At 43.8% G+C, this 26,406-nt stretch overlaps 1 protein-coding gene across 1 annotated transcript in view; it reads left to right on the forward strand.

Moving 5' to 3' along the window:
- The window catches only part of LOC108798318 (carcinoembryonic antigen-related cell adhesion molecule 1-like), a 57,161-nt gene that overhangs the window by 19,953 nt on the left and 10,802 nt on the right, over nucleotides 1-26,406 (forward strand). The window contains exon 3 of the mRNA XM_018570057.1: nucleotides 492-737. Coding sequence (XP_018425559.1) covers nucleotides 492-737 — 246 coding nt within the window. The remainder of the gene's footprint in view (nucleotides 1-491; nucleotides 738-26,406) is intronic.

The raw sequence follows: 26,406 nt of genomic DNA on the forward strand, positions 1-26,406 counted from the left end.
CTTGCCCAAAGCAGGGCTAAATGTAGAAAACAACTGCCTGCCCAGTGCCCAGGACTGCATGTCCCGGCCATCGGGGGATAGGAATTCCACACCCATGTCCCCTCTACTCCTTGCTGCCCGGAGGCCAGGCCTTGGTTGGCCTTGTGAGAAATCCGGCCCTGGCTGTATGCATCATCATTAACCCAGAACAAGCAGAGCGATACGTAATTCCAACTTTTTTCTAACTTTCCTGTGCTTCATGCTTCTCTCAGACCTGTGACTCAAAAGTCAACCAGCAATTTCAAAGGGAAATTAGTGATTTTCCAGCAAGCTAGCAAGCCTTTGCGTTTGGTGATAAGTGCTTCTTATGGTTAATAGACCCATGTGACTGTGTTATCACCCCTTGATCAGTATAACATGTATTTTTCTATTACTGTAATTCAGTATTTTTCTTCACCATTTTTCCTTCTTCAGTCCCGTTATTCTCATGCCAGAGTCTTCTGTTATTGCAGATGGCCCAGAAAACGTGAATATCAACGTCCGCATAATTTCAGCTTCTTCAGTTTCTTTAGAATGTTCTGCTAATTCTGTCCCACCGTCCACTTACCATTGGAAACGAAATGGGACAGATATAAAGGATAAGCCAAATCCGCTGCAAGTAGATCAAATGAAGGATGAGGGGACTTACACATGTGTGGCGACTAACTCGGTAACGAAGCTTACTGCCACACATTCTACATATGTGAATGCAACTATTGGTAAGTGCATGAACATGTTTTCCAGGGTGTTGTGAAACTTTAATGCGAAGAAGAAGCTTGCATAAAAAGCTTCTGAAGAAAGAGCTACGCTTGTTTCCCAAGGCAGCTACACAGATTACGTGCAAGATCTGTGCTTCCTGCAAACAAATATTAATGCTCTGTAGGTTTGCCAACTTAAAATGAATGATAAACATTTTTTTTCTCTTTGGATAGGATGGGGAAGGGTTAGAGTCTCTATCAGGTGTGTAATACCATGACCCCCACCATTATCATTGGAAGTGAAAGGGAGGTAAAACAGAACATTTTGAGTTATGCCTAGAACAGGAAAGATGGGATATCTTTCAATGAGAACATTGGTTGTGGTGACGATTTGGAGGGAATTTCTGTTACTTTAGAGAAACAACCTCTCCATATCTTGTGACTTGGGATAAGAAGTGAATAAAAATATCCCCAAGGGGACACAACAAAAAAATAAACAAACCCCCCCCTCCCCCCCAAAAAAATAAATATTTTACAGGGGTTTTAACCTTCCCCACTACTTCCAAAATAATAATTTAAAATGTTTTGGATTTATATACACTTGACTTTTGCCCTTCATTAACCCCTTAATAAGAAATAGTTGTGTTCCCTCTAAGTAAGAAATACCAAGATAAGTACTGTTACAATGAGCAGCTTATAGATTTTTGGAGACAATAGAAACTGTAGAACATACAGGTTTGGTGGGTTTCTTATTTACAAGAGTTTTCAGAAGTATTGCACATAAACTTGGGCTGGTGGGCAGAACAAATTATAATTAATCGTTTACAATAATAAAAATAATAAATTGGGTAATTTATTTTACATATTTATTTCCATTTTCATATGCTTATAAGTTAAAGGGTATGTATAGCCAAAACGTTTAATTTGCGCTTTGGATAGAGTAGGGAAGGGTTAAAGTGTATTTTCACTTTTGCAGGTGGATTTGAGAAAAACCCCTCTATATATTTGGTATGTGTTCCCATTTACACAGCATAAAGAAAAATAATGTACTTTATGTTTTGTTGCCTTTTAGATGTTTCTGCGGCGAAGACTGCAGACTGCATGATTCTCTCTACATTTTCAAAGTGACAGGCAGCTCTGTCTGTCCCCATAGAAAGACTAGCGACAGTCTAAGCTTCCTCTCATTAATATACAATGCTTCTAGATTGTTAAGTCTTTATCAGGACATACAGTGTACAAATCTAGTTTACAACTGATAATGAGATCTTCCAGCACAGCCCCAATATGGTAATTAAGACCAGAGACGTGTGGTCAGGGGAGGCAGGTGGGGCAGAGCCTCACCTAGTATTATGGAGGAAAAAGCTGTCAGCTTCAAGTCTGAAGCTGACAGCTTTTTCTCCATTCAGATCGGTTTCTAGCAGGTTACACAGCAGTGAAAGCCTCCCCGCTGTATAACATGTCATGGATGGAGCTGCACCCGGCATTTGACAGGTAGTTAGGTTACACAGCAGCAGGCTTCCCCACTACTTGTGTAACCTAACTAGTGAGCCAAGAGCTTTCACAGCCTTTACTCTTTTTGTTAGAGGCTTGAGCTCTGTGGATGGTTTGGACCAATGGCAAAGAAAAAAAAAAAACACTGAGGCCATCGATCTCGATGCCTCAGCAGTGACGAGCAAGTGAGGGACAGGGTGGCTCCTCCCTGTCTCATCCCTTCCTCCTTCACACTAGCTGGGGCTTCGCCGGGATGTGGGCGGGGCTTCAGCATGCTGGGGGCATGGCTGAGGAATGCCTCACCACGAAGCGAAGGTACCGCATGTCACTGATTTAAAACAGCCATTAACCTCCCCACCAGAGGAAAATTTAGTTTAGAGAAACAAAATATTTCCAGAAAGAGCAAGTAGTATGTAAGCAGCATTTTTTCTATTTTGGTTATGCTTTGTGAATGAGAGCATGTAATAAATATAGCAAACGTGTTCTCCCATTTTGGGTGCAAAAGTGGAAATTTACTATAAAAACACTGATCAGGTTATCTGTCGGCACTCTGTTGAGGAGGTTTAATTTTTTTTCCTGTTCTGGAGATGCAAGAAGAAGTAAGATGAAATCTCTAAAAACTTAAACTGAACATTACGCAAATTTCAGCTGGCTCTTCAGTAACCAGACATGATTCGCACAGTGGGTGCAGCTGTCGGCACCCTTTCGGCCAGCCTCCGTCAATTAGCTGATCGAAAGGGCAGTTCAGAATATTTCTGAATGAACAGAGTCGGCAGCCAATGAGCTGCCAGCTCTATTCGGGTATTCTGACAGCTGCTGCCGGCAAAAGAAACAGTGGGGATTTCTTGATCAACGTTTGTATGCGTTGGTGGAGGAATCTGTTCTATTTTTTCTTTCAGCCCATGGGCTGAACATTAAACAAAAAAAAATTAGAACAGTGTATGGTCTGCTTTAGGCAGCTGTCACCGGAAAAGGTATCCCCCATTGGAAAAAATATAATCTCCTCTTTTTCCGATACAAACTGTAAGCTTTTGGATTTCCCAAAGCTTTCTGTCTCTGTGACAATGTAAAAAGAATTGACACGGGTTCTAATTCTTCCCTACTCTATCCAAAACCTAAAATAAAGGTTCTAGCAATGCATACACTTTAACACACTGTTGTTGTAGCATGTCCTTGCAGCAATTATTAAACTATAAGGGATATGGCCATTGCTACTGCAGTAGGCATGCTGGGAAGGGGGATGTTACAGGTATAACATTTTCACAGAGTGCTTAAAGTGACACTAAACTCAGGTGTTAAATACTAAAAAATGCATTCCAGCACCTTAACTATTAACAACAATTTACAACAATGTATCTTATTTGTGTTATCACTTGACTGAAGAGTTTAGTGTCGCTTTAACTATTTTAATGGCTTGATGTATCCAGCATGAAAAAGACCAGCTTCAATCTATTTTAAAACTTAACTTGTTAGAATTTGTGTGTTTGTTGGTGACTCAATGATGACCTGTGAGGACTCATTCTCACACACCGTTCTTGTTAAATCTGGACGTTTGATTTTGTATAATTGATCAGTGGAACTTGACAATAGCTTGTAGATTTTGCAGCCTCAGTTTTTTTTCCACTTGTAAAGGTCTTCCTGAAAAAACACAGCATATTCATCTATATAGTTGTTTGGTTCAATTATGGATTTATCTGTAATACTATTCCTATCTGAAAAGAAGGTTTTGTCATCACCAGATATATTGTATACCATGTGACAAAACAATTTTAATTCATCCCTTCCTTTTTGTAGAAATTCTGCCAATTGTTTTTTTTAAAGCTGACTTTCATGCAGATAGTAAAAACGTCAGTTTAATGTAGTTATCTGTTCATAAAGGGTTACTACAATTATTTTAAAATGTCCCTGGTGTAAATGCTTCAATTTGACTTTATATCAGACTCTTGTTTGCTCAACAGCACCCACAAACGGCAAGGTAGGGTCAACACTAGGTCCAATCAGGCTATTCCGCATTCACATGTGTTAATAAGGAACATGCTAACAGGAGAAGAAAGCAGAGTACTGAGTCATTAGACTGCTGCATTTTCTTTACTATCCAATCACAGTGTTGGGAGCATGTCTAAAGGTGCCCATACACCTTACAACCATCGCAAGACTTTTGTTTTCCGATGGTTGTAAGCTAATTAAAAGCTCATACGATCTGCCCATCTTGGACAGGCAGATCGTACTTGCGATCATTGAAAGCCCACCCCGCTGAGGGGCGGGCTTCCGATAACCCCTCAGCGGGATTTCCCACGATTATCGTACGATAATCGCAAGGTGTATGGGCACCTTAATGCTCCTATGCCTGTTGCAACCAGCTGTGGGCTAATGAGCCTGACCATACACCCTCAGCACCTCTCCATCAGCTGTGGGCTAATTGCCTGACCATACACCCTCAGCACCTCTCCATCAGCTGTGGGCTAATTGCCTGACCATACACCCTCAGCACCTCTCCATCAGCTGTGGGCTAATTGCCTGACCATACACCCTCAGCACCTCTCAATCAGCTGTGGGCTAATGAGCCTGACCATACACCCTCATCCTTGGGATTGGTTAGTGGCACTCTATTGAAGCATCGCAGGGCCAGGGCTCTGGGTCTGCACAAGCCTTTATCCTACCACTGTATATCTTGTATCCAAGTCCTATCTTGAATCCTGTTCCTGTCTTGTATCTTGTTTTCTGTCTCTGTCTTGTATCTTGTAACCAGTCAGTACTACTGCTCTGCACCCGGGTCTACCTGTGACATTTATAGCCACAGTACATGGTCTAAGTCCTGGGGGCAAGTGAGTACCAGTAGGCACACTTGCCTTATGGGAATGAAATGCTTTGTGGCAGGGCTGTACATCTCTGGAATGAATAGACATAAATACTAGTCCTTTGTCAGGTAAAACAGCTCCCATAAAAGGCTTTAAATGTGTATTTAACAAATTGCTTGGAATTTGCTTTTGGATGGAAATGCTAAGAAACTCTGTTGTGTAGTGTCACTACCTGTGTCCCTGTTAAAGATTTCCACTAATTTCCTGTGGGGTCACTAATCTACGAAGTGAGGCAGGATCTTTCCCATGGAGTTCTATTGCTCCTAGCAAGCACATTGTCCATAATTTTCCATAGAAAGAATAGTAAGTGAAAACATATGACTGTTGTTATGGGCAGCATCACTAATTATTCTCCTTCACTTCCACTCTGGTCAACAGGATAGGGAGTGAATAAAATCTCTCCAATGTAGACACATACATCAGTAAAATAACATAAAAACATTTTAGCCAAGTCAAGTTTAGAACTTTTTGTTGCTGTCTATGCCTGTCCCTCTGGGGAGTTTTCACCCACTCCCTTTGTGGTCATCCCTTCTGATGTGCACTTACTATGGTGACAGTAAACTTCTGTGGTCCATGGTCAATTGAGGCTGTGGTGAATGCAGCCTAGCTGATATAAGTGTCTGCATGTACCTCAACTTCTTTAAACGTGACCGGCATCATTCACACATTTTAGAGCCTTCTACATCTGTTCTCCAACCCATACCAGTAAATATCTGTGTTTTGCATCTCATTTCCCCTGCCAAATCCTTATCGGTACTCAGGAAATGCTACAACATGGACTCCTCTTGATTTCCAGTCTCATGCCAGCAACACTTGTACACTATACGAACCTCAGGCAGGAAAATGAACAATGATAGGAAATATAAGATGACACATTTACCCTATTAAAATGTATATTCATTTACTGAAGAGTCCATTAAATGTGGACAAGGTAGCCATTCTGCAAATTAGAAGGTTATAATGATTCACACGGGAATTCCTCAGCCATTTAAATATAAAAGGTTGAGTGTGTTTGTAGTAAAGGTCACTGAACTCCAAAGTGAATCCTACCTCAGTTTTCTGTATAGTGTATGCTATACCATGTAAGGCAATGAAATCCAAAGTATGCAGGCATATGGACAGACTTTTGAATAGTTGCAAAAGCAAGTTCTGACATAGGGACACAAACTAACCGACATTAAAGGAGAACTATGAGGTGGTTTTCACTCAACATCATAGTTCGAGCCGACGTGTAACAATGAAACTGTCAAACGTCGGCTCAATAGATTGGAAAGTGAGCGAACACATATCGTCGCTCGCTCACTTCTCGATCATGTCCCTTCAGAGAGCCGTGACTGCCACTCACGGCTCCCTGCAGGGATTCTCCCCCCTCCCCGCTCCGATCCTCCAGCGCTGACTGGCGGAAAGGACAGTGGAAGGGGCGGGTACAGCTTGCTCTGCCTCTAGATCGGCAGAGCCAGCTGTTACGCAGCTGGGTGGATCTTACAGTAATATTGGGATCCGTCCCGGGTGTGGCGGCCTCAGTATGCCGCAAGCTGTATCCTGCGGTATACTGAGCTTTGGGTCACGGGAGGACGCTAGTTTGTGTCCTCCCATGACCCTTAGGAGAACTATGGGGGAAAACACTTACCCCATAGTTTTCCTTTAAAACTTGCCTCTAAGAAACAGTTAAATACACAGTAATAATACAGTCATGGCCAAAAATATTGGCACCCCTGCTTTCCTGTCAGATAATGCACCACTTTCTGTAGAAAATGATTGCTGTTAGAAATGTCTAGGGATTCTCGTGTTTATTTCTTTTGTTTGTATTGATATGACACAAAATGAAAAGCTTTTTGATGAAACAAAAAAGACAGTTTTTTGGTACCTTTTGGTACTGTTTTCAGAAAAAGAATTGAGGCCTTTAAAGAAAAAAATCCAGTCCCTACAGTCAAACATGGAGGAGGTTCACTCATGTATTGGGGTTGAATTGCTGCTTCAGGCACTGGATGTCTTGACTATGTGCATGGCATTATGAAATCTGAATGTAGGTAGGTGCAGTATGGCCAACGGCCACTAGATGCCCCCATGGGGCCCTGGAGATAGATGCAGCTCTGGCCTGGGAAGACTCTGTGTCCCAGGAGAGTTGATTTATAGGGGGCGCCCGAGAGGGGAAAGTAGGCAGAGATTACAGGAGAGCAGAAGTCTAGGACTGTCTGCAGAGTCTCCGGAGGGAGACTGATTTCTTGAACATAGGCTGGTCCATGGGAAGGACAGGACCAGGCCTAGGACTATGTAGAGCTACAAAGATTCCCTAGTTTCCCCACAGGGGGAAACCCACCGTGCTAGGACTGGCAATGGATGGGATTCCGGAGAATAGTGAAGTGCTAGAAGACTGACGATATTTGCTAGTGGGCCTATGGCCGAAGTAAGTCGTGGACTCTGGGCTGCACTTGGGCTGATGTACCTCTCTCTCTCTCTAAATTGTAACACCAAGCAAGTAACAAGAATTGTGCCGTCATCCCACACGGGGGTGGCTGATCGTATACTTTGTTCTGTTTATACCTTCAAGTAAAACCAACAAAAAGACTATCTGTGTGGACTGGTTCTTCTCCCTCCAACCTCTGAGAAGGTGGGGTTCTACCGGAGTGTGATGTTGGACTGTATCGCGGCTGTAACAACCTGAGGAGGGTAGGTGCGCAATGGGGCTATGCCTGACACAGGGTGCCGTTCATGGTGGCCTTTCTCCCTAAGGGGGAGGAAGCGCTGAAGACCGCAGAGGCGGTTGAAGCCATGAGGCCCTGTGTACGCAGTACTACACGTGTGGGAGTGTTTGCACGAGGCCAAGGCCGTGGCACCTGACCGTGGGGTGTCTGGTTTTCGAGATGCATGCACGGGGTTACCCAGCCAACCCAAAGGGAACACACACGTAATACCCCAAGAGTGGAACCCGCCTACATGAAGACTACCAAAGAATTCTGGGGAGCAATGTATGGCTCAGTGTCAGAAAGTTGGGTCACCGTTACAGCAGGACAATGACCCACAGCACACATTAAAAACCACCCAGAAATGGTTTCAGACAAAGCGCTGGAGAGTACTGGACTGGCCAGCAATGAGTCCAGATCTGAATCCCATAGAGCACCTGTGGAGAGATCTCAAAACAGCTGTTAGAAAAGGAACCCTTTCAATCTAAGAGACCTGGAGCAGTTGGCGAAAGAAGAGTGGTCCAAAATTCCTGTAGAGAGGTGTAAGAAACTCATTGATGGTTACAGGAAGTGATGGATTTCAGTTATTTTTTCCAAGGGGTGTGCTACCAAATATTAATTGAGGGTGCCAATAATTTTGTCCAGTCCATTTTTAGAGTTTTTTTGTGGAATGTGTCAGATTTGGCTTTTTTTTCTCCACTTTTTTGTGTCGTACCAATACAAACAAAACAAATAACCATGAAAATGCCTAAACATTTGTAATTGCAACAATTGCCTGCGCAAAGTGGTGCATTATCTGACAGAAATGCAGAGGGGGGCCAATATTTTAGGCCATGTCTGTATGTATATAGGAACTGTTTTATCTGACAAAAGAATTGTAATTCAGTGCAGCCATTCTTGCGATTCAGGCACCACTGCCAAAAAGCACAAGGAGCCTCACGATTTCCAATGCAGCAGCACAGCTTGATCAACAATATACTGTAGCCTCAGGCTTCTGATTAGACATTGAAGGAGCAGCATCAACCTGATGAGTTTATCCCCATACTCACTCTGCTCTCTGAGCATGTTTCTTGGCGGTACATGTGCATGCAGCACAGCCTGATTGGCTCCTAATGCCACCCCACCTTTTCCAAGTGCATAGTAACAAAAACATTTGGGAACTCTCATAACAAAATTAGGAAAACAGCGCTCTACTAAACTGGAGAGCTTGACCATGGTGACAAAACAGGTCTCATCTTTTATTCTCGAGGCTAGTAAAACAAGGCATTTGATTGGTTGCTGTGCACACTTTTGTACATAACTTTCTAGGGCATTCAAGGATTGAATTTTGGTTTCTACGTGTAGTCACATCTCCTTCTATTAGTCAGTGGAGTATTTTAGAGGCAATGGACACAATTGTTTTCAGGTTTAGGTAAATGCTCTCCTGTTACAAATAAGAGGTAAAGTTATTTAAATCTAGTAATTTGCACAATTCCTATTTTTAACACAAATACCTGTTGTTCAATTACATCATAATTATTCTTGACTTAGGCTGCCCATACATTTCTATTTTTTTATGTTTCAATCCCACAGGCTGAACAAGAAAAAAACTCCCTGTAAAGCTGGCCATAAACCCAGGTGCGTCGTGAGGCTGGGTGACACCCGGAGCGAGACCGGGTGACACCCCAGCGCGATCATCTTATTGACGCCTTCCCGGCAGCCATCTTTGTGATGGATGCCGACAGAGAGAAGAGGGGACTTTAACCCAGCGGGATGAGGTATGCTGTCGGGTGCCCTCCTCTCTCCTGACACTGCCGGGCTATCGGTCTGTTACTGAGTGCCCGACTTTTCATAGGGGGTGACACCAAAATGACTGTCAGTCATTTTGGTGTCACCCCAACAATGGTGGCACCCAAGTGCAGGCCGCACCCCCTGCACCCGCCTTGTGACGCCACTGCATACACCAATAGATTATCGGCAGATTTTCTATGATCAGATGGAAAAAGTGGGACAGATTCCTCCATCTACGCTAAACTGTGTGGATGGAGGAATCTCCCACTGGGACACACTTCAGTATCTTGCTAGTCGGCCCCACTGGCTGTCAAAATACCTGAACAATCTGATTGGATGCAGGCATTACTCAGGTATTTTAAGAGCCAGTGGGGCTGTCTAGCAAGATACTGAAGCTTGGCCCAGTGGGAGATTCCTCCATCCACACAGTTTAGCTTAGATGGAGGAATCCATTGCACTTTTTCCATCTGACCATAGAAAGTCTGCAGATAATCTATAGGTGTATGGCCAGCTTAAGGAGCAGCCTGATATTTACCTGCATCTCTTAAACTGTACACTGGTACTGTACTGTACAAGGTGTATGGCCAGCTTTAGACTGGATGGAGGGAATTGGACTATTGTATTCCGACAGTGGTGCAATCAGAATACCAGAACAGTTACTGCAGCTGGTTGACTGTCGTCATAGTTCGGCCGCAGATTTTCAGGCCGGCTCCTTCGACCAAAGTTGACTGAAAATTCACTTTAGTAGAATGGAGGGGTACTGATTGGACCACACAATGATCAAATTTTAGCTTAGTCAGGAGGCTGAAACTCGACCGGTGTATGGCTAACTTTAGCCTCACAGAAACTCTCAAACATGGTCAGTGACCTATGGAGAGTGCTTTTGTTGCTCTCCCAGTTTGAGGATCTATGACCCTTTACAAACAGACAATGCACATGATAATGGGCTCAGTACACAGCAAGGATGAGTTCTAAAAATGGGTGCTTTAGGGAGACTGTTGTCCATATCCGCTAATGTGTTCCATGTTTCAATTTCTGCATTTGTTTATAAAAAACAGATATGTATATACATGGTATATAATAAAACTGACCTTTACCATATGCTCTTTTTTTTTTTTAGAAGAAACTCCACAGGATACTACTAATAATAATATTGGACTAATCGTTGGAGTTGTCATTGCATCAGTCATCTTACTACTGGTCCTTGTTTGTGCGCTAGTGTACCTTTTTGTTATACAAAAACGGCGTAAAAAGTAAGTCTATTAGACAAAATATAATATTAAATACCGTAATAGATGCCCTTCATTTTCTACATAAATGACATTACAGCTTACTCAGATGAGCAGATGTTGCTTACTGGAATTTGGTACCCATTGGTGGTACAGTACAAGTTGATGTACACTAAAAAAGGAAACCTCATCTGAAAGGGTACTGGTGAGATATCCTTCAAGTGGTGTTTCAACTAAATCTGATAATTGTTTAAAGCTGAACTCCAGCTTCCTCTGATTTAATTGCACACTGTGAGCTTCTCACTATGTGCATTCGAAGCTAGAGCAAGTCAGAGAAAGTCTGCCTCATTTCCTGGCTGGAGGACGTGCAGTATCATCTAGCTCTTTCCTCTCTAGGCTAACTGTCCCTGGTCCACCCACTTTTTTCACTCATGGAGGCTCAGATTCATATGTGGGGTGTCACCTAGAGGGTTCTGCAACCATATGCAGTAACACCCACTTCCCTAGAGCGACATCCACCCATCAAGACATTTTGATATTTGCATATGTGCTTCCAAGACCAAGCCCTCTGCTTGCATCAGGGCTGAGAGTTCCTGAGGAGTAATGAGGCAGGGTGTTGTTGTGTTTTCAGGAAGCTACTGTATATGCAGCACCCTGCTGGCCACTCTTACCAGCCATAATCTGTCTACACTGAATAGAGAAGCACAGAGATGCAGTAATGACATCACTGGGTGTAGGTCATCTTTAAAGCTATTACACAAACCATCCTCTTAAAAGATAACTATGAGGTGAGGGATTTTCACTCAACCTCATAGTTCGAGTTGACCTGTTACCAGTGGTGTATTTTGGTTTTGTGCTGCCCTAGGCAAGACTAAACCCGAGCGCCCTCCCATCCCTAATCTAAATTAGTCCCACCCCTTCCTGTTTATTACATTTTGAATAACCTGTCAGTCGCAGGATACATTGCGCGCGGTTTTGACAGATTGCGCTATCAACGTAGCGGGACGCTCTAGTTCGACCTTTGCAATAGCCACCTTCTCCATTCCTGGCTTGATGGGCTCCCTAGTTCTGTAGCTACAAAAAACGTTCTCTCCTGCCCTGCCATGCTGTACTAGTCTCTAGTTCTGCAGCTGCAACACCGATCTTCTGCCTTCATATGCTGGGCTGTCTATTTCTGCAGTTACCCATCTTCTGCCTTGGCCGCTGGGCTCTGTAGCTTGCCCCACTCTAGAGACATAACCCTGCACGGAGCTTATAGGCTGCACTTCCTCGGACTCACCACCACGGAGGTGGCGATGAGCATGATGACTATTTGGATCTCAGCCCTGGGGTCTTGCGGAAGCTCCTCCGCTGCCTGAAGTAAGAGATTTGGGTGCTGGTTTCCCAGGGAGGTCCGGCGCACGAACTGCCAATGCAACCGGACGAAAGTCACACACACCAATACATTGCCCAGCACGGTGACCAGGAAGTGGAAAGAGCTTCAGCCGGCATATATGTAGCAATAGGCAGCATTAGTGGACAAGTTGGTCTCCCAGTCAAAGAAGCACAAGGTCCAGGAGTACTGGCAGTAATTTATGAATATTGTATAAAATATATATATATTTTTTATTTTTTTCTTACCTAACTGGTTTGGGGACAGCATTTTTTGGTGCCCCCCTGGAAAGTGCCGCCCTAGGCAAATGACTAGTTTGCCTTGCAGTAGATACACCCCTGCCTGTTACAATGAAACTGTCACACATCGGTGCTCGCTCACTTTCCGATCATCTCCCGCAGGGCTCCCCCCTTCCCTGCTCCAATCTTCCAGCACTGAGTGGAGAAACGGACCGGGAGGGGGTGGGCACAGCTGGCTCTGCCTCTAGATAGGCAGAGCCCGCTGTCAATCAGCCAGCTAGGTGGATCTCGACAGCATTGTCGGGATCTGTCCCCGCTGCAGCGATCTTGGTATATAGTGAGCAAAGGCTCACTATATACTAATCTTTGGCTCACGGTAGGACGTTAGACTGTGTCCTTCCGTGACCCTTAAGAGAACTATGGGATTTAAGAGATTACCCCATAGTTCTCTAATAAGGTCCCAGTTTCCTCCCCACTTGAACCATTTCATATCTTGCAAACATTTCAGAAACAATTTGTAGTGTTTTCTTGAATGTTCATTGAAACTAGCAGAAATTTATTGGCATTCACATCCTCCAACGTTACCTATTCCATTAGGTACAGAATATTCAGTTCTGGGGCTACAGTATGCATGATATGTCCCTCACCTTCTAGCATTTCCTCCAGAACATACTCCTCTTCTTTCAAAACTATGTTTGGGTTCCTTCAATCTCCAGTCACTCATCCTCATATTACTTAGTCCTTATTAGTAGGGTAGGTAAAGAGGACAGTCCACACCCAACCTATGTGATATATGCAAGGAGGACTGACCCATGTAATGACAACAAGCAGCACCTTGAATCATGTGAACAGGACAAGCAACTGTTGACTCTGGTGAGCAGGACAAACCACACATGACCTATTTAAAAAGGACGCATGAACAGGATATGTGAGGAGAACAACATTTAACATGAGAAGAGGAGAAATGACTAAAGAATGTCGGAAGACAGACAAAGTTTTGAAGGAGGAGGAGTATGTTCTGGAGACAATGTATGGAGGAGAAGGAAGCTTGTCCTAAAATGTGCACTGTACTGGACGTCACTTTATCTTTCTTCTTTAAATCGCTTGACAGTTACGCAAACTCAATGCAAGAGTTCACTGAGGAATTAAATCTCATGACATTTAAAGGGAATTCATAGTGAGGAAGTATTAAAGTTGCCATTGCTGATTTTTCTTTCTGAAAATGTTCGTTTCTAAGGCCTTTTGTTAGTCTATGGGCTTTGGATTACTCCCCACTCCAGGTCTGGAAGAACAATCAGGACAGAGTTCTGTTGTGGGGGACCTGAGTGTGGCAGACTGGGGTTGAGGGAGACTGAAAAATGTATCTTATTTGTGTATCACTCGGCTGTAGATCCTCAAATCATCTCTGAATTAGTGCTGACACTGTCCTTCCTTCTGGAGGGGGGCTAATTTTGTTCCCCAGGGTCTCTGTGTGTGTTGTAAAGTAGTCACCGCTCCAAGCTCGCTCCTGTCATGGACAACAAACTTAATACAAATTAGTAAACTAAACGTGAGATTGTAGTCCACCAGTTCATCACGAGAGCGAGCTTGGATCTACAGCCGGTGTGATACACAAATAAGAAAACATTTTTGTTTATAGTTAAGGTACTTGAAAGCATTTTTAAGATTTAACACCACAGTATAGTGTCACTTTAACCATGCAGCACCAGGTCCAGATCTCACTAGAAACACTATAGGGTACATATATATGAAAAGTGTTTTTACAGGAAGGTTTTATCTTCCCTGTAGCAGTCATCAGAACCCTTGTTTCATTGTAAGTGTCGGAACTTCTTGCACAGCCTCACAGAGAAACACAAGCACACAGTCTGATATGCATGCTGCTCATGGCTTGGCTAAAACAGCTTTATTCTCTACCTTATTTAATACAACAGAGTATCTACCATAGATATATAACAGAACTTATAAACACTGCCATCTAGTGACCGAAAATGTATACTGCAGGAGTTATTGCTACAGATATAATAATGTGTATTCTAACAGTAAGCTGTACACTTCAAAAATGTCAGTTAAAAACAACGCAAATTTTTCTTGTTAGTACACTTTCCATGGATAAGCCATTATATCCCTGGATCCATGCATTTCATTGTAAAAATTGTCCAGGGCAGGAACTTCTGGGAATGGTTCCATCGGTTCTGTATACTGCTCTGTAATATGTAAACCTTCCTAAATGTATGAAACAAAAAAAAGAATATAAATTAATAAGGGTTATGCTGTTTTATGTCATTTGTGTGTACCAACCACAATCTTCTTTGCGTCCTCAGTTGGCAAGTTGTCTCTAAATAGCCCAAATGTATTTATGCAGTTTAGTACCAAATAAAACTCTTCTATTTTCAGGCATTCCAATGAAAAGGGTTCAACAAAAAAAAGTAAAAGCACCTCAAGAAATGGTAAGTGGTATCTATCTATCTATCTATCTATCTATCTATCTATCTATCTATCTATCTATCTATCTATCTATCTATCTATCTATCTATCTATCTATCTATCTATCTATCTATCGTATCTGTCTGTCTATTATTTAGCTATCAAATCAATTGAAAGTCACACACAAGACAATATTCCGGAAAGTATGTCTTTTGACAGCTCATGAAGAAACTAATAGCCAAGTTCCTCTTCTTCACAAAACAAGAACTGGTGGTTTTGTGTTGGTCTGTCTTTCAGTGTAATGCATTTCTGGGGAAGTGGCAGAATCTCTGCCAGATTAAGCACTTGGAGCCCCAAGTGGCAGACTTGGGGCTCCAAGTCTACCACTCTGCCTATTGTGTGGTTATAAGTTCGTCATATATGTGTATCGGTATTGTCCTATTATGACTGAGATGGGGAACTGTGAAGGGATATTCAGGTAACATTGGTTTTGGGACTGTATCTAGTTTCATACCTTCTCTGTCTAGGAAAATGTACTCTACATGTAGTTTTTTCTAAACAAAAGTGACTGACTTTACAAGGTGGTGACAGCAATTGTTCTTGGAGCGCAACACCTTTCCAAATCATTTATTAAATTGCATGCCCCAAGTTTATTCCTGTTCTGCCACTATTACATATTTTACACTAGGTGCATTGCTTGTCTGACTACATATGACACTTGGCTAATCCAGTAGCTTGACATAATCTATAGTAAACCGTGCAACATAGGGAGAGAGAGAGAAAGAAAGAAAGAAAGAAAGAAAAAGCAAGTGCTTATCCAGATCAGCCAATCAGCTCCAGGTTAGGAACATTATGAGGGGACATGATTCTGGATTTTCCTTTACCATGTGGCTCTGTATGATGTGACCTGTGATGTAGGGAAAGCATAGGAACACCTCCAATTGCTGAGGAAACTAGAAGTGTAGGTAAGCGCTACCTGTGTACAGTATATACATTCAACAGGATGCTGGAAGATACATATTGATGGAATGAGATATTATGTGGGTTTAGATTTGGGACTGCTCTGTTTCAAGCAGAAACTTTATGACTTGCCTATCATTACTAGGGAATCATAGCTAAATTATTTGGAAAAGTATATAAAACATGAATGGCCCTTTATGGTGTTCTATAGGGTTTATTTGTATGCTTTGTGTGGATAACCTGCTAATTGTGTAACCATACTGTTTAATATGATGTTTAATTGCTCACTCATGAACCTGAGTCTAGGATAGCTACCTGCTGTCCACTAGTGTTGTCATGTTATTTAATGTCTGAATGAAGGCATTTACATAGTGAACCTTGGAGGGCGGGTGACTTCTGTAATACTTGGATTTATACAATGCCATTCGCTAGTCATACCAGCACTCATTTCATGAACTTTTTGGGATTCCGGTCTGGTGTGTGGTGGGACATTGACTAATAGGATAGCTAACTGTCTTTCTCAGAACTGTTGTGTGACTTGTACAGACTGATGTACCATTAATAAAAATGTATTCAGATTGAGCTAGAATATTTTGAGGTGGGACATTGCTGGATGAATAGATGCTTGTCTGATAGTTTATCTGTCCCCTACACCAGCATTTCTCAACCTTTTTTTTTTCAGTTGCTGCACCCTTTAAAGGTATGCAAAATCTCAAAGCACCCCCAGTCTAAAATGAAAAAAGTAAATGATAAAAAAGATGTGTGCTTCTCCCCAAACTCTATATCAGACCGTTATCCTAGTTGCCTAGACCCATGGAGCAGGACTCCCCTTAAAGGGGCTAAAACCCCATTACAAACTACTGAACGTACTATCACCAGAGGCTCAGCATGACTGGAGTGAAGTTGGTGGAACTGGGAATTTAGGTGAAAAGATTTTGATTCTTTGGTCCAATATATAAAAAGCTAGAGGTTAACTCAGCTTTTCAACTGAGTTATGCTGAGCAATCTGTGAAATGCTGAGCAGATACTTCTACACCAAAACAAAAGTTCACATTTATGCACACATGGCTGGTAGTCAGACGTAGAGATACCATGAACATACACATTTTATCTATAAGTATGTGGGCTTTTCCTAAAACTACTGGTGTATATGAGGTGGCTATTATAGATATACAGTAGATAGTGCTTAGAGGAGTTTTCACTTTTGTTTTTCACAAAATAGATAGTATTGGGCTGGAGAAAACTATCCCATCCATTTGAAGTGGATTTCCCTCCTCATATCAGACAGGAAGTGAAAAGATTTATGCCAATAGCTCTGTTTCCTCCAGGCCAGGGTTTAGAATGACCTCAACATTTGTCAAGCCTGGTAAACAAGTAGTGAAATGGTCATTGTTTATTGGTGTTATTTGTGTAGAAGAGTTTAAACAGCATTTCCCCCGGTTGTAAAATTTCTTTTTTAGATGGAAGGAAGTTTGTCTTATGTCACCAATGTTCTGTAGGGGAAGCGTTGAACTATGCCCCACCGCTCTGAGTTCCCCATACGTTGCAAAATCTGTTGTTGACTGTCTGCCAATATTTGCACAGTCTTGTTTCTCAGTTATCAGTAACTCCGAAAATAACAACGACAGACCAAAATCTCCATGACAGTGACTGGACTAGTAGCAGGACAATATTTTAACAGTGCGGCTTAATTTTGTTCGAAGAAAAGGTCTTTTACTTACCTGATCCCTGCTCCCCTGGCAGTCAGAGTTCAATTAGTCACTTCTTTACTCCAGCTTGTGGACTCTCCCTTGGCATCCTCATGTATAAAGCAGGGCAATGGACCCTGTTTAGATGTGATGACATCTGTGGGCCTCCGACCGCTGGAGTGGAGGGTGAAGAGACTGTGGGTGCTGCTCTCGAAAAACCAAATGGGAGCGGGGATCAGATAAGGATACAAAAATAAGGTAATCAAATAGGGTAAAAGAAAGACAGCCATGGTGGGGTCATAGTATTGATGAGTCCATTCTGATGCTAGGAAGTAAGAATATTATAAGAATGGGAAGCAGAGGCGGCTCTCTAATTAGGCAAATTAGCCTTAGGCCTCACGCTCCCGAGGGCCTCGCGGCCGCCTAATTTGCCCGGTCGGCACATTACCTGCAAGCCAGGTAACATTATGAGCACAGCGACAGGGCTGAGAGCTCATCCGTTTTCTCGGTCAATCCACTCGTCTGGTCTGCTGGAGCTCCATCCACCAGCCAATGAGACGAGACCTCACCCCTCCCATCCACCGCACGAGGATCTCTATCTGGCGTGGAGGGCGGAGTTTATCATCAGAGGCAGATGTCGCCGGGAATGAGCTGGTCTTGCACGATCCCATCCACTCCTGCCTGCGAGATGCGACCTTCACAGGATGGTGAGACCTGGTCCCTGCCCGCAAAGCATCAGTGTGAGATGCGGACCATGCAGCCCTGGTAACAGGTAACACTCACTACATAGAGCCCTTTTGACAGCCCTGTTGAGATCCTAGAGAGCCCTCTGTGGGGTCTCACCAGGGCTCTGTGTGGGTCTAACAAGGCTGGTTAGACCCCACAGGGCCCTGGTGAGACCCCACAGAGCCCTGCTACCTTGGTGCCTCAGAGCCATAGGGAGACCCCAGAGAGCCTTGGTGAGACCCTAAAGATCCCTGGGGGCTGGTGAGACCCCCAGATCACCCTGGTGAGACCCCACATAGCCCTGGTGAGACCCCACATAGCCCTGGTGAAACCCTACAGAGCCCTGCTTTACCCAGAGCTCTGAGGGGTCTCACTAGGGCTCCGTGGGGTCTCACAAGGGCTTTGAGGGGTCTTACCAGGCTGGTGAGACCCTTCGGAGCCCTGGTGCTGGTGAGACCCTACATTGCCATGGATTGACCAGGGCTCTGTGGGGTCTCTACAGGGCTCTGACCAGGCTGGTGAGACCCCACATTGCCCTGGTGAGACCCTACAGAACCCTTGTGCTGGTTAGACCCTACAGAGCCCTGGTCTCACCAGGGCTCTGTGGAGTCTCACCAGGGCTCTGTGGGATCTCACCAGAGCTCTGAGGGGTCTCACCAGTGCTCTGTGGGGTATACCCAGGCTGGTAAGACCCCCACATTCCTTCAGCGCTGACTGAAGGGACAGACAAGGAGGGGACTGCACAGTTGGCTCTGGCTCTAAAGAGGCAAAGCCAGCTGCCAATCAGATCATTCAGCATGGCTCTGTGCCAGAGCCGTAGCTAGCTCTTTTTGCGCCCGAGGCAAGAACAGAAAATTGGGCCCCCCCAATAGATGTGTGTGGTATGTGACATCATGTGCCCCGCCTCCAGGATGGCGGCATGCATGCGCCTCTGCCCATACAGGTGGGGGAGTGCAGTAGAGATCCGAGGAGAAGCTGGAGCCTGTGCCGCTCCTCTTCTCCCTGCCAAGCCGCGGCTGTGTTGGCCACCTGGCACCCCTGTTGCCAATAGCGCCCTGTGCACGACATGGCAACAGGGGCGAGGGGGTGCAGCCAGGCCGGCCCTGGCTGTGCCCCCTCTCAGCTGCGCCTGAGGCGAGTGCCTCACTCGCCCCATGGTAGCTACAGCCCTGCTCTGCGCTGTCAGCATATAGTGTTCTCCTATGACACTAAAGAGAACTATGGCCTAAAAGGTGTTTTGTCATGGTTCTCTTTTAAAGTGAACCTATACGCATCTGCCCCTGCTCCCTCTCGGGTTCTACATCTGCAACACATGTAAGCAGGTTGTTGGGTCTATACCTGATAGGGATTTTACTCAGGAGGTATGATTTTATAGCTGGTTGATTCCTAGTTTAGCGGTAGTTCATTCAGATACAATAAGGATACAAGACAACGCATGTAAGAGGAAGGTTTTATTTAATCTTCACATAAAGTTTGATTTCAAAGCACTGTGCAAACTGTTGGCGCTATATAAATCGTGTATAATAATAATAATAATAATGTCTGTGTACTCCATACAGTAGATATTCAAGAGTTTATCAAGTATAGTCCAAGAATTAGAGCAGGGAGATGTATTACTTCATACCTCTCAAGAGCAAATTAACTCCAAAAATTAATTCACGGTTAAACATGTATTACCTCACAGTGGCATAACCAGGGTTATGCTCGCCTGGGGCAGAACAAAATTTTGCGCCCCCTCCCATTATATTATAATATATATTTTTTTTTCCAGAATGCAAAATAAAAAAAAATAAAAAGTCAGCAAATGGCTGCCTTCCTAAACCAAATTAATTATATTCATTTATTTGCTTCAAGTACAAATTCAATCAGCAGCAGCTCAGCTCGGCTCTTCTGTCCTTCTCCCTTCAGCAGACCCCTCCCTCCTTCACTATTAAATTGGGTGCCAAAGCAGTAATGTCACTTAATCGACAGTGAGGGTGGATCTGAATGTGAGGATGTGATGTCGCGGCTTCACACTAAGCTCCACCCTCGCTGACATCTCAAAGTGACAGACGCTGGGAAGCTGACTCACTCAAGTGACAGAGAGAATTCCTGGCAACACTTAGGCCCGTGTGACATCTGAGCAATCCAAGATCGCACAGCGTTGGGCGTGGTCGCTTACACAAACGCAAACCCTTCAGCAATCCACATGGTTTTGCGCCGCATTTCTGTGGGTGCAAGCGCGCTCAAATGCGGACGCAAAAAATCACGGGTCACTCATTGCACAAAAAGGTGCATGAGCCTTTTTGCTGTGGTTGCCACGTGGATATGACCCCATTAAAATCAATGTGGCTGCGCGGCAACTGCGGCAAGCAACCGTGCATGTATGGGCGGTCCCAGGCCACCCATATGTGAACCAGGCCTTACACATTTTCACTGTCTCACAACATGCGTAAAAAACAGAGGCTTTAGTTGCACAACTTTTGCAAAATATGTGTAAGACGCAGAGCCATGTCAAGGCCCCTCTGTATAGTGCGGTCCTAACTCTAATACCTTAGAGCACTGGACTCTGACCTTAGTAACGCATTGGACGCTGGCCTTAGTAACGCACTGGACTCTGGCCTTAGTAACGCACTGGACTCTGGCCTTAGTAACACACTGGGCTCTGGCCTTAGTAACGCACTGGACTGCAAGGCCCACACTGTATGGAAGGCAGGACAGCAGCAGCTGTAAATAGAAAAGTGCCACTGTACACACTCCCTGGCCGCCAGATGTTACTGCAGCAGCTGCGGCCGGGGAGTGTGTACAGCGGCACTTTTCTATTTACAGCCGCTGCTGTCCTCCCGTTGACTGACACTGCTGAGCTAGGAGGAGGCTGAGGAGCCTCTCACCTAGTGCAGAAGAAGTGCACATAAGGACCCACAGGTTGAGAACCACTGATATAAAGCAAAGGATATTTGGGTTCAGGTTCCCCAGGAGATAGCCCAATATTACTCGGGGAACTACAAGTACCAGGACTGTCCCTGGACAACCCCCAAATAGCATTCAAGGAATTACAAGTCCCAGTATGCCCTTATTGTGTACAAGGACAAGGAGTAGGGCATACTGAGACTTGCAGTTCACTGGGTGACAGAATAGAAGTGGATCTTGAAAGTCAACTCACCTGACTGTCACCTCCTGCAGCTCTGGCCTTCTCACAGATCAGATAGCATGGTCGGAAGTAGCTTTGGGGAAGCTGAATAAAAAAAAAACACACTGGGGTCATTGGGGGCGGTGCTCCCACACTTGGGAAACCACAGCGCAGCCAGCAAGCCAGAGGCAGGTCTCATCAATCTGTCAGCTGCTCCCTGGGTCCTCACGGCCGAGGCACCAGCGCGGCATGCCTAATTACGTTTTCCACCCGGGTTGCTGGACACTGCCTGCCTCGCTGGACACTGCCCGGCGCCATGTGCCCCCCTCCATCTCTGTACCCGGTGCAGCTGCACCGCCGCCCCCCCGGTTGTAATGCCACTGTTACCTCATACAGGCATATAGTTCTAATGCATGGTGAGCAGACTTTAAGTAGCATGAACAACTTATGATTGACAAATCAATATCAGTAACCCCGCCAGACATCTTATCAGTATGAATGTACCAAGATAACGTAAGATTTTACATGAGGTTATACTTGCAAGTAGCTGCATTGACGGAGGAGATGATTTCAGTATCACAGAGTGAGCGTTAGAGTAGCAAGGGTGTAGGAAGGTGGGGGTTAAGCTAAATGGGTTCAGAAGTCCAGATTCATGGTACACTCTCATAAAGCAAGCAACAGATTATTGTCAGAGGATACTCCACAGTCAGTAAGACAGCAGATCAATCTTCACTGTAGTGAATAGAGTAAATGAGTAGTGTAGCAAGCAGAACTTGTAATCCAGGAAAGTGATTTGCAAGTGTGCAGCAGTTTGGGAGGCTGTTCACGAAGGAGAACGGTTCGGCCGTATGGAGGGAAATGCTCAGCGTCCACATTTTTCCCACAGGCAGAACACTTGCTCTGCCTGATGAAGGGGATCCTAAGTGTGTTTGCTTCTTTTGCATGTACGTCAATAAATAGACGTATTCTATCTGCCATTGGAGTGCCGGTGTCCATATTCTTCGTATCACAGCGACGGTAGCCATCCGTCGACTACCGTTGCACCCACCTTATCTTGATGGAACAGTGATCAGGAGTGCGATGGGTATATGGATCACAACATTTCCCAGACACTGAGCATTTCAAAAACCGTGGCTTTAAACTGACAGCTGGTTAGGAGGAGGAGCAGCGTGACGTCATCGGAGTTGGCGTCGTCAGACACTGAGCCCAGAGTGCAGACAGGAAAGTCTGTTACAACATCTTTTGAATGTTTTTTTTTCTGGGTTGGGAGTCTTCAGCCACCTTGATTTGCTAGGCCAGAATGATGTAATTCCCGCTCATGCACAGCTTAGCGTGCATTCCAAAGAAGATTGAGAACAGGCAGATAAGTTTGTTTTATTGCAGAAGAATCATAGCATGTCACTTCTGCAAAAAAGAGATTGTCTGCTTACATTTTGTTTTACTTTTTCAGTTTAGTTCCACTTTATTTTAGCGCCAAAGAGGAAGCTTCTGATCATTTTTGAGTTTGAACCAAGCCACATGTTATTGAAGTGCCTCAACAGCAAGAGTATTGCACTAAAACAGTATTAAGACACATCGACCTTTAAGAGAAAAATTTTAATTCTAGGCTCAAGTTTACAAATTTGGAAACCACCAAGTACTTTGTGGGAACCAAGTAGAGGAAGGTGCACATCGTTGTACAAAAGTGAACTAGGAATCATATATGTGACAATAATCCCGAGAAGGGAGAAAAAGGAACCCTTATCAACCACATAAAAGCCAGCATAGGTTTAATTCATTGAAATACTTCCCTATGTACTAAAAAGAAATGCATTAATAATACTGAAAAGGTTTGAAACTTAGAAAGCTGATGAACAGGTATTAGTTTAGATCACATGGACCATATTTACAGAACAGAAATGTTCAGGAGCAGAGAAGACTATAGGCTCACACCCGGCTAGAGCTGATGCCTGGCTAAAGCAGCCTTTCTCAACCTTTTTTATCCCCAAGTAAACCTTCAAATCATTTTCAGTCTCGAGGAACCTCTACTGAAACCAGTTCATTAGGAGTCAGTGGGAAAAATGCATGTTACATTGGTGGTCAGTGGGAGGAATGTCTCACTTACAATGGTGGTCAGAATGCCACCCTTACAGATAGCTAAAAAGATAATTGGTGTTTTGCTGTGTTCTCTCTCAAAGTGATCTTGGCCCCAGAACTTTGCAGGCATCATCACATTAGAGGTCAGCCAGCCACAGCTTAATGATACCCTAGCAACCTCTGAAGAACCTTATGGTACCACAAAATCGTGGATGAGACTGGCTGTGCTAAGTGTACTCTCTTTCTCAGTTGTCCCTGTTTGCAGCACATATTGAACATCCAAATATGGCGTCATGAGAATGGGTGTTCTGGTCAAATGCAACCTGTTTAGCCTGGTTTGCCTGCAGATCAATCACACCTCAATAGGACATGCTACGACCAAAGAACCGTGGCATGACACAAAACAGGTGAACTGTCATGTGTACTACTCCAGCAAGGCTAGCTTTCTTTTGTGACTAGATTTAGATGGCACCACCATTTAGCCATGCCCCCATCCTAGTTCTTGCAGTATGGTATGATGAACTTTGACAAATTCGGAGCTGTCCTGTGCTCAGTGCTCAACTCCTGTGTTGTCTCAAGGAGAGTATTTAGCCCTCCCATTTCTTATCTTAGAACTATAGAATGATTCGCTTTTACATTTTTGAGTGGAGGGTGGTTGGTTAGTCTAGAAAGAAAATGCGGCAGGGCTTACACCAAAAGATTAGCCCACAGCAGGATCAATATGTATTTTTATGTACTTGCATCGTCTTTTAAAGGTATAAAACACATGGTAATGTAAATGTATTGCAGAGATGTACTGCATATGTTTTGTTTCATTTTGCCCTGACGAGCACTTTAAGCTCCACAGATTGCTGGAAGCAGGAGAGAATTAATTCATGCGTCTAGCATAAGTGTGAACTCCAAAAGCCTTCTTTTTTTATAGTAGGGATACGTTATCCAGTATTATACACCAGATACAGTTTATAACAAAGAAAGCTTCATGTTTTGTAACTATGCAAAGCAATTAGAAGAGGTGTGTGCAAAGTGATTGATGTTTCTGGGTGTGCAACCTATAAAGTTACCAGGAAGCGTAAGGACAAAATGCAGCCAAGTTTCTATAAAAGGCTTTTCAATGCTTTCTGTTACATCGCCGCTGGTTTCTAGGCTGCAAGTGGATCAGGCATGCAGAAACAAGAGTTTCATGAATTCTTTCACAGAGGCCGAGGTTTTTCCAGTCACACTGCCTGTGACCGTTTTAGGTAAATGATTATTTATTAAACTGCAGGCAAGAGGATTCGTTCTGAGTATTATGTAATAAACTTGGCTGGCATCAGGATCTTTTTGGATTTTTCTCATATAAATTTGGAAAACAGAAAGTTAATTCACAATTATACTTTGAAAAGCAACACTGGACCCCATTAGCAATCACAAACACAAATCCTCTGTGCATATATTGAAGCGGATCTTCACTCTGGAAATTGTCTGTTCCTCTATGTAACCCAAACCTCTCTGCATAATTAAAAAAAACTAATGTTAAATAGAAAAAAACAAAACATTTTTTTACATTTTTCGGACCTGTCCACTGCATCCATTCCCACCTAGGTGAGAATGATGTGTCCTGCTCCCGTGGAGTCCTGGGATATCCTTGTCACATATCATAGGAGGCTGCAGGGAAACAGAAAGTCCAGAGGGCAGACCTGGTGGTGCATCATAGGCTGGTTGCAAGAACCTGGAAGAGTCAGCCAGTCCCCCATGACATCAGAGAGGAAGATGGGGTGGTGGGACCAGGGTTACGGCAGTGCAGCAGCGGATTGCAGCTGGACAATGCTAGAAAAAAACAAAACAGAGAGGGTAGGGGATGAAGTTCCTCTTTAACATATAATTTTGGTAGTCTTGAATATTCCACTAAAGAAAGCTTTTCCATTAACTACTGTATGGCTAAAAGTTTGTGGACACATGATCATTACACTTTTATATGAGCTTGTTGAACATCCCATTCCAAAATTCATAAATATTAATATGGAGTTGCATCCCCATTGAGACTATAAAAACCTCCACTCTCTTCTAGGAAGGCCTTCCTCAAGATGTCAGGGTGTGTATGAGGGAATTTTTGCCCATTCAGCCAAAAGAGCATTTGTGAGGTCAAATACTGGCGTAAGATTTAAAGATCCAGCCTGCAATTAGCCTTTCAACTCACCCCAAAGATGTTCAAAAGGGCTGAGTTCAATCCATGTCTTTAGGGAGCTTGCTATGTACACAGGGGCACAGCCAGGTTGGAACAGAAAAGGACCTTCCCCAAACTGTTTCCAGAAGAGAAACAACAGCTATGCGGCATGCTTCTCAGAAGCTGATAAATACAGAGTGGCCTATGGCCACAATCACACTGAAAGAGCCTGATCTTGTCTGATCTCAGAGGTTAAGACGGGTAGGGCCTGGTTAGTAATTGGGTGGTAGAGAGCCTGGGAATACCCCACGTAGGCGTAAAAACTAGAGATTTTTGATCCATGGAATATTTATTTGCCTAAGGGCATTCAAAAGGATTCCTCCTCATTGGAGCAAGATTTTTAATGTTTTTTTGCCTTCCTCTGGATCAACTGTGGGTATAGAGCCCTGTTTATGGAGGTTTTCTATTTATCTATTCAGTTTTTTCCTCTTTTGGTTGAACTTTATGGCCTTTTCTCAACCTGACCTAACATTGTAACAGCTGCTAAGAGGTGTGCTATACAGCCAGTTTTCTTTATTCTGTTTCTTGTAACTAGTTTTATAATCCATCTAGTCCATCGTGTTAATAGTTCACAATATCCAACACTGCAAATTCTGATGAAGGGGATACTTCTCTCAAAATTTGTTGGCCACCTTTGCAGATTTTAGTGAACTATTTTACTGTACACAATCCACTTCAGACTCTTTTATGTTTGAGTGTGATGTTCTGTGTTGTTCTTCTGCTTTGAATATGAAGACCTTACTGCATATATAAGCTGCCTGCTTGATCCACTTTACAGCATTTGTTCAAATGGTTCTTGTTCGGGGAACCAGCTCCATCCACCCACCATTTGATAAAAATTCACCTGTCACTTAACACAGA

The sequence above is a fragment of the Nanorana parkeri genome, unplaced genomic scaffold (genome assembly GCF_000935625.1).
Source record: "Nanorana parkeri isolate BGI_ZX_2015 unplaced genomic scaffold, ASM93562v1 scaffold1449, whole genome shotgun sequence".
NCBI lineage: Eukaryota > Metazoa > Chordata > Amphibia > Anura > Dicroglossidae > Nanorana > Nanorana parkeri.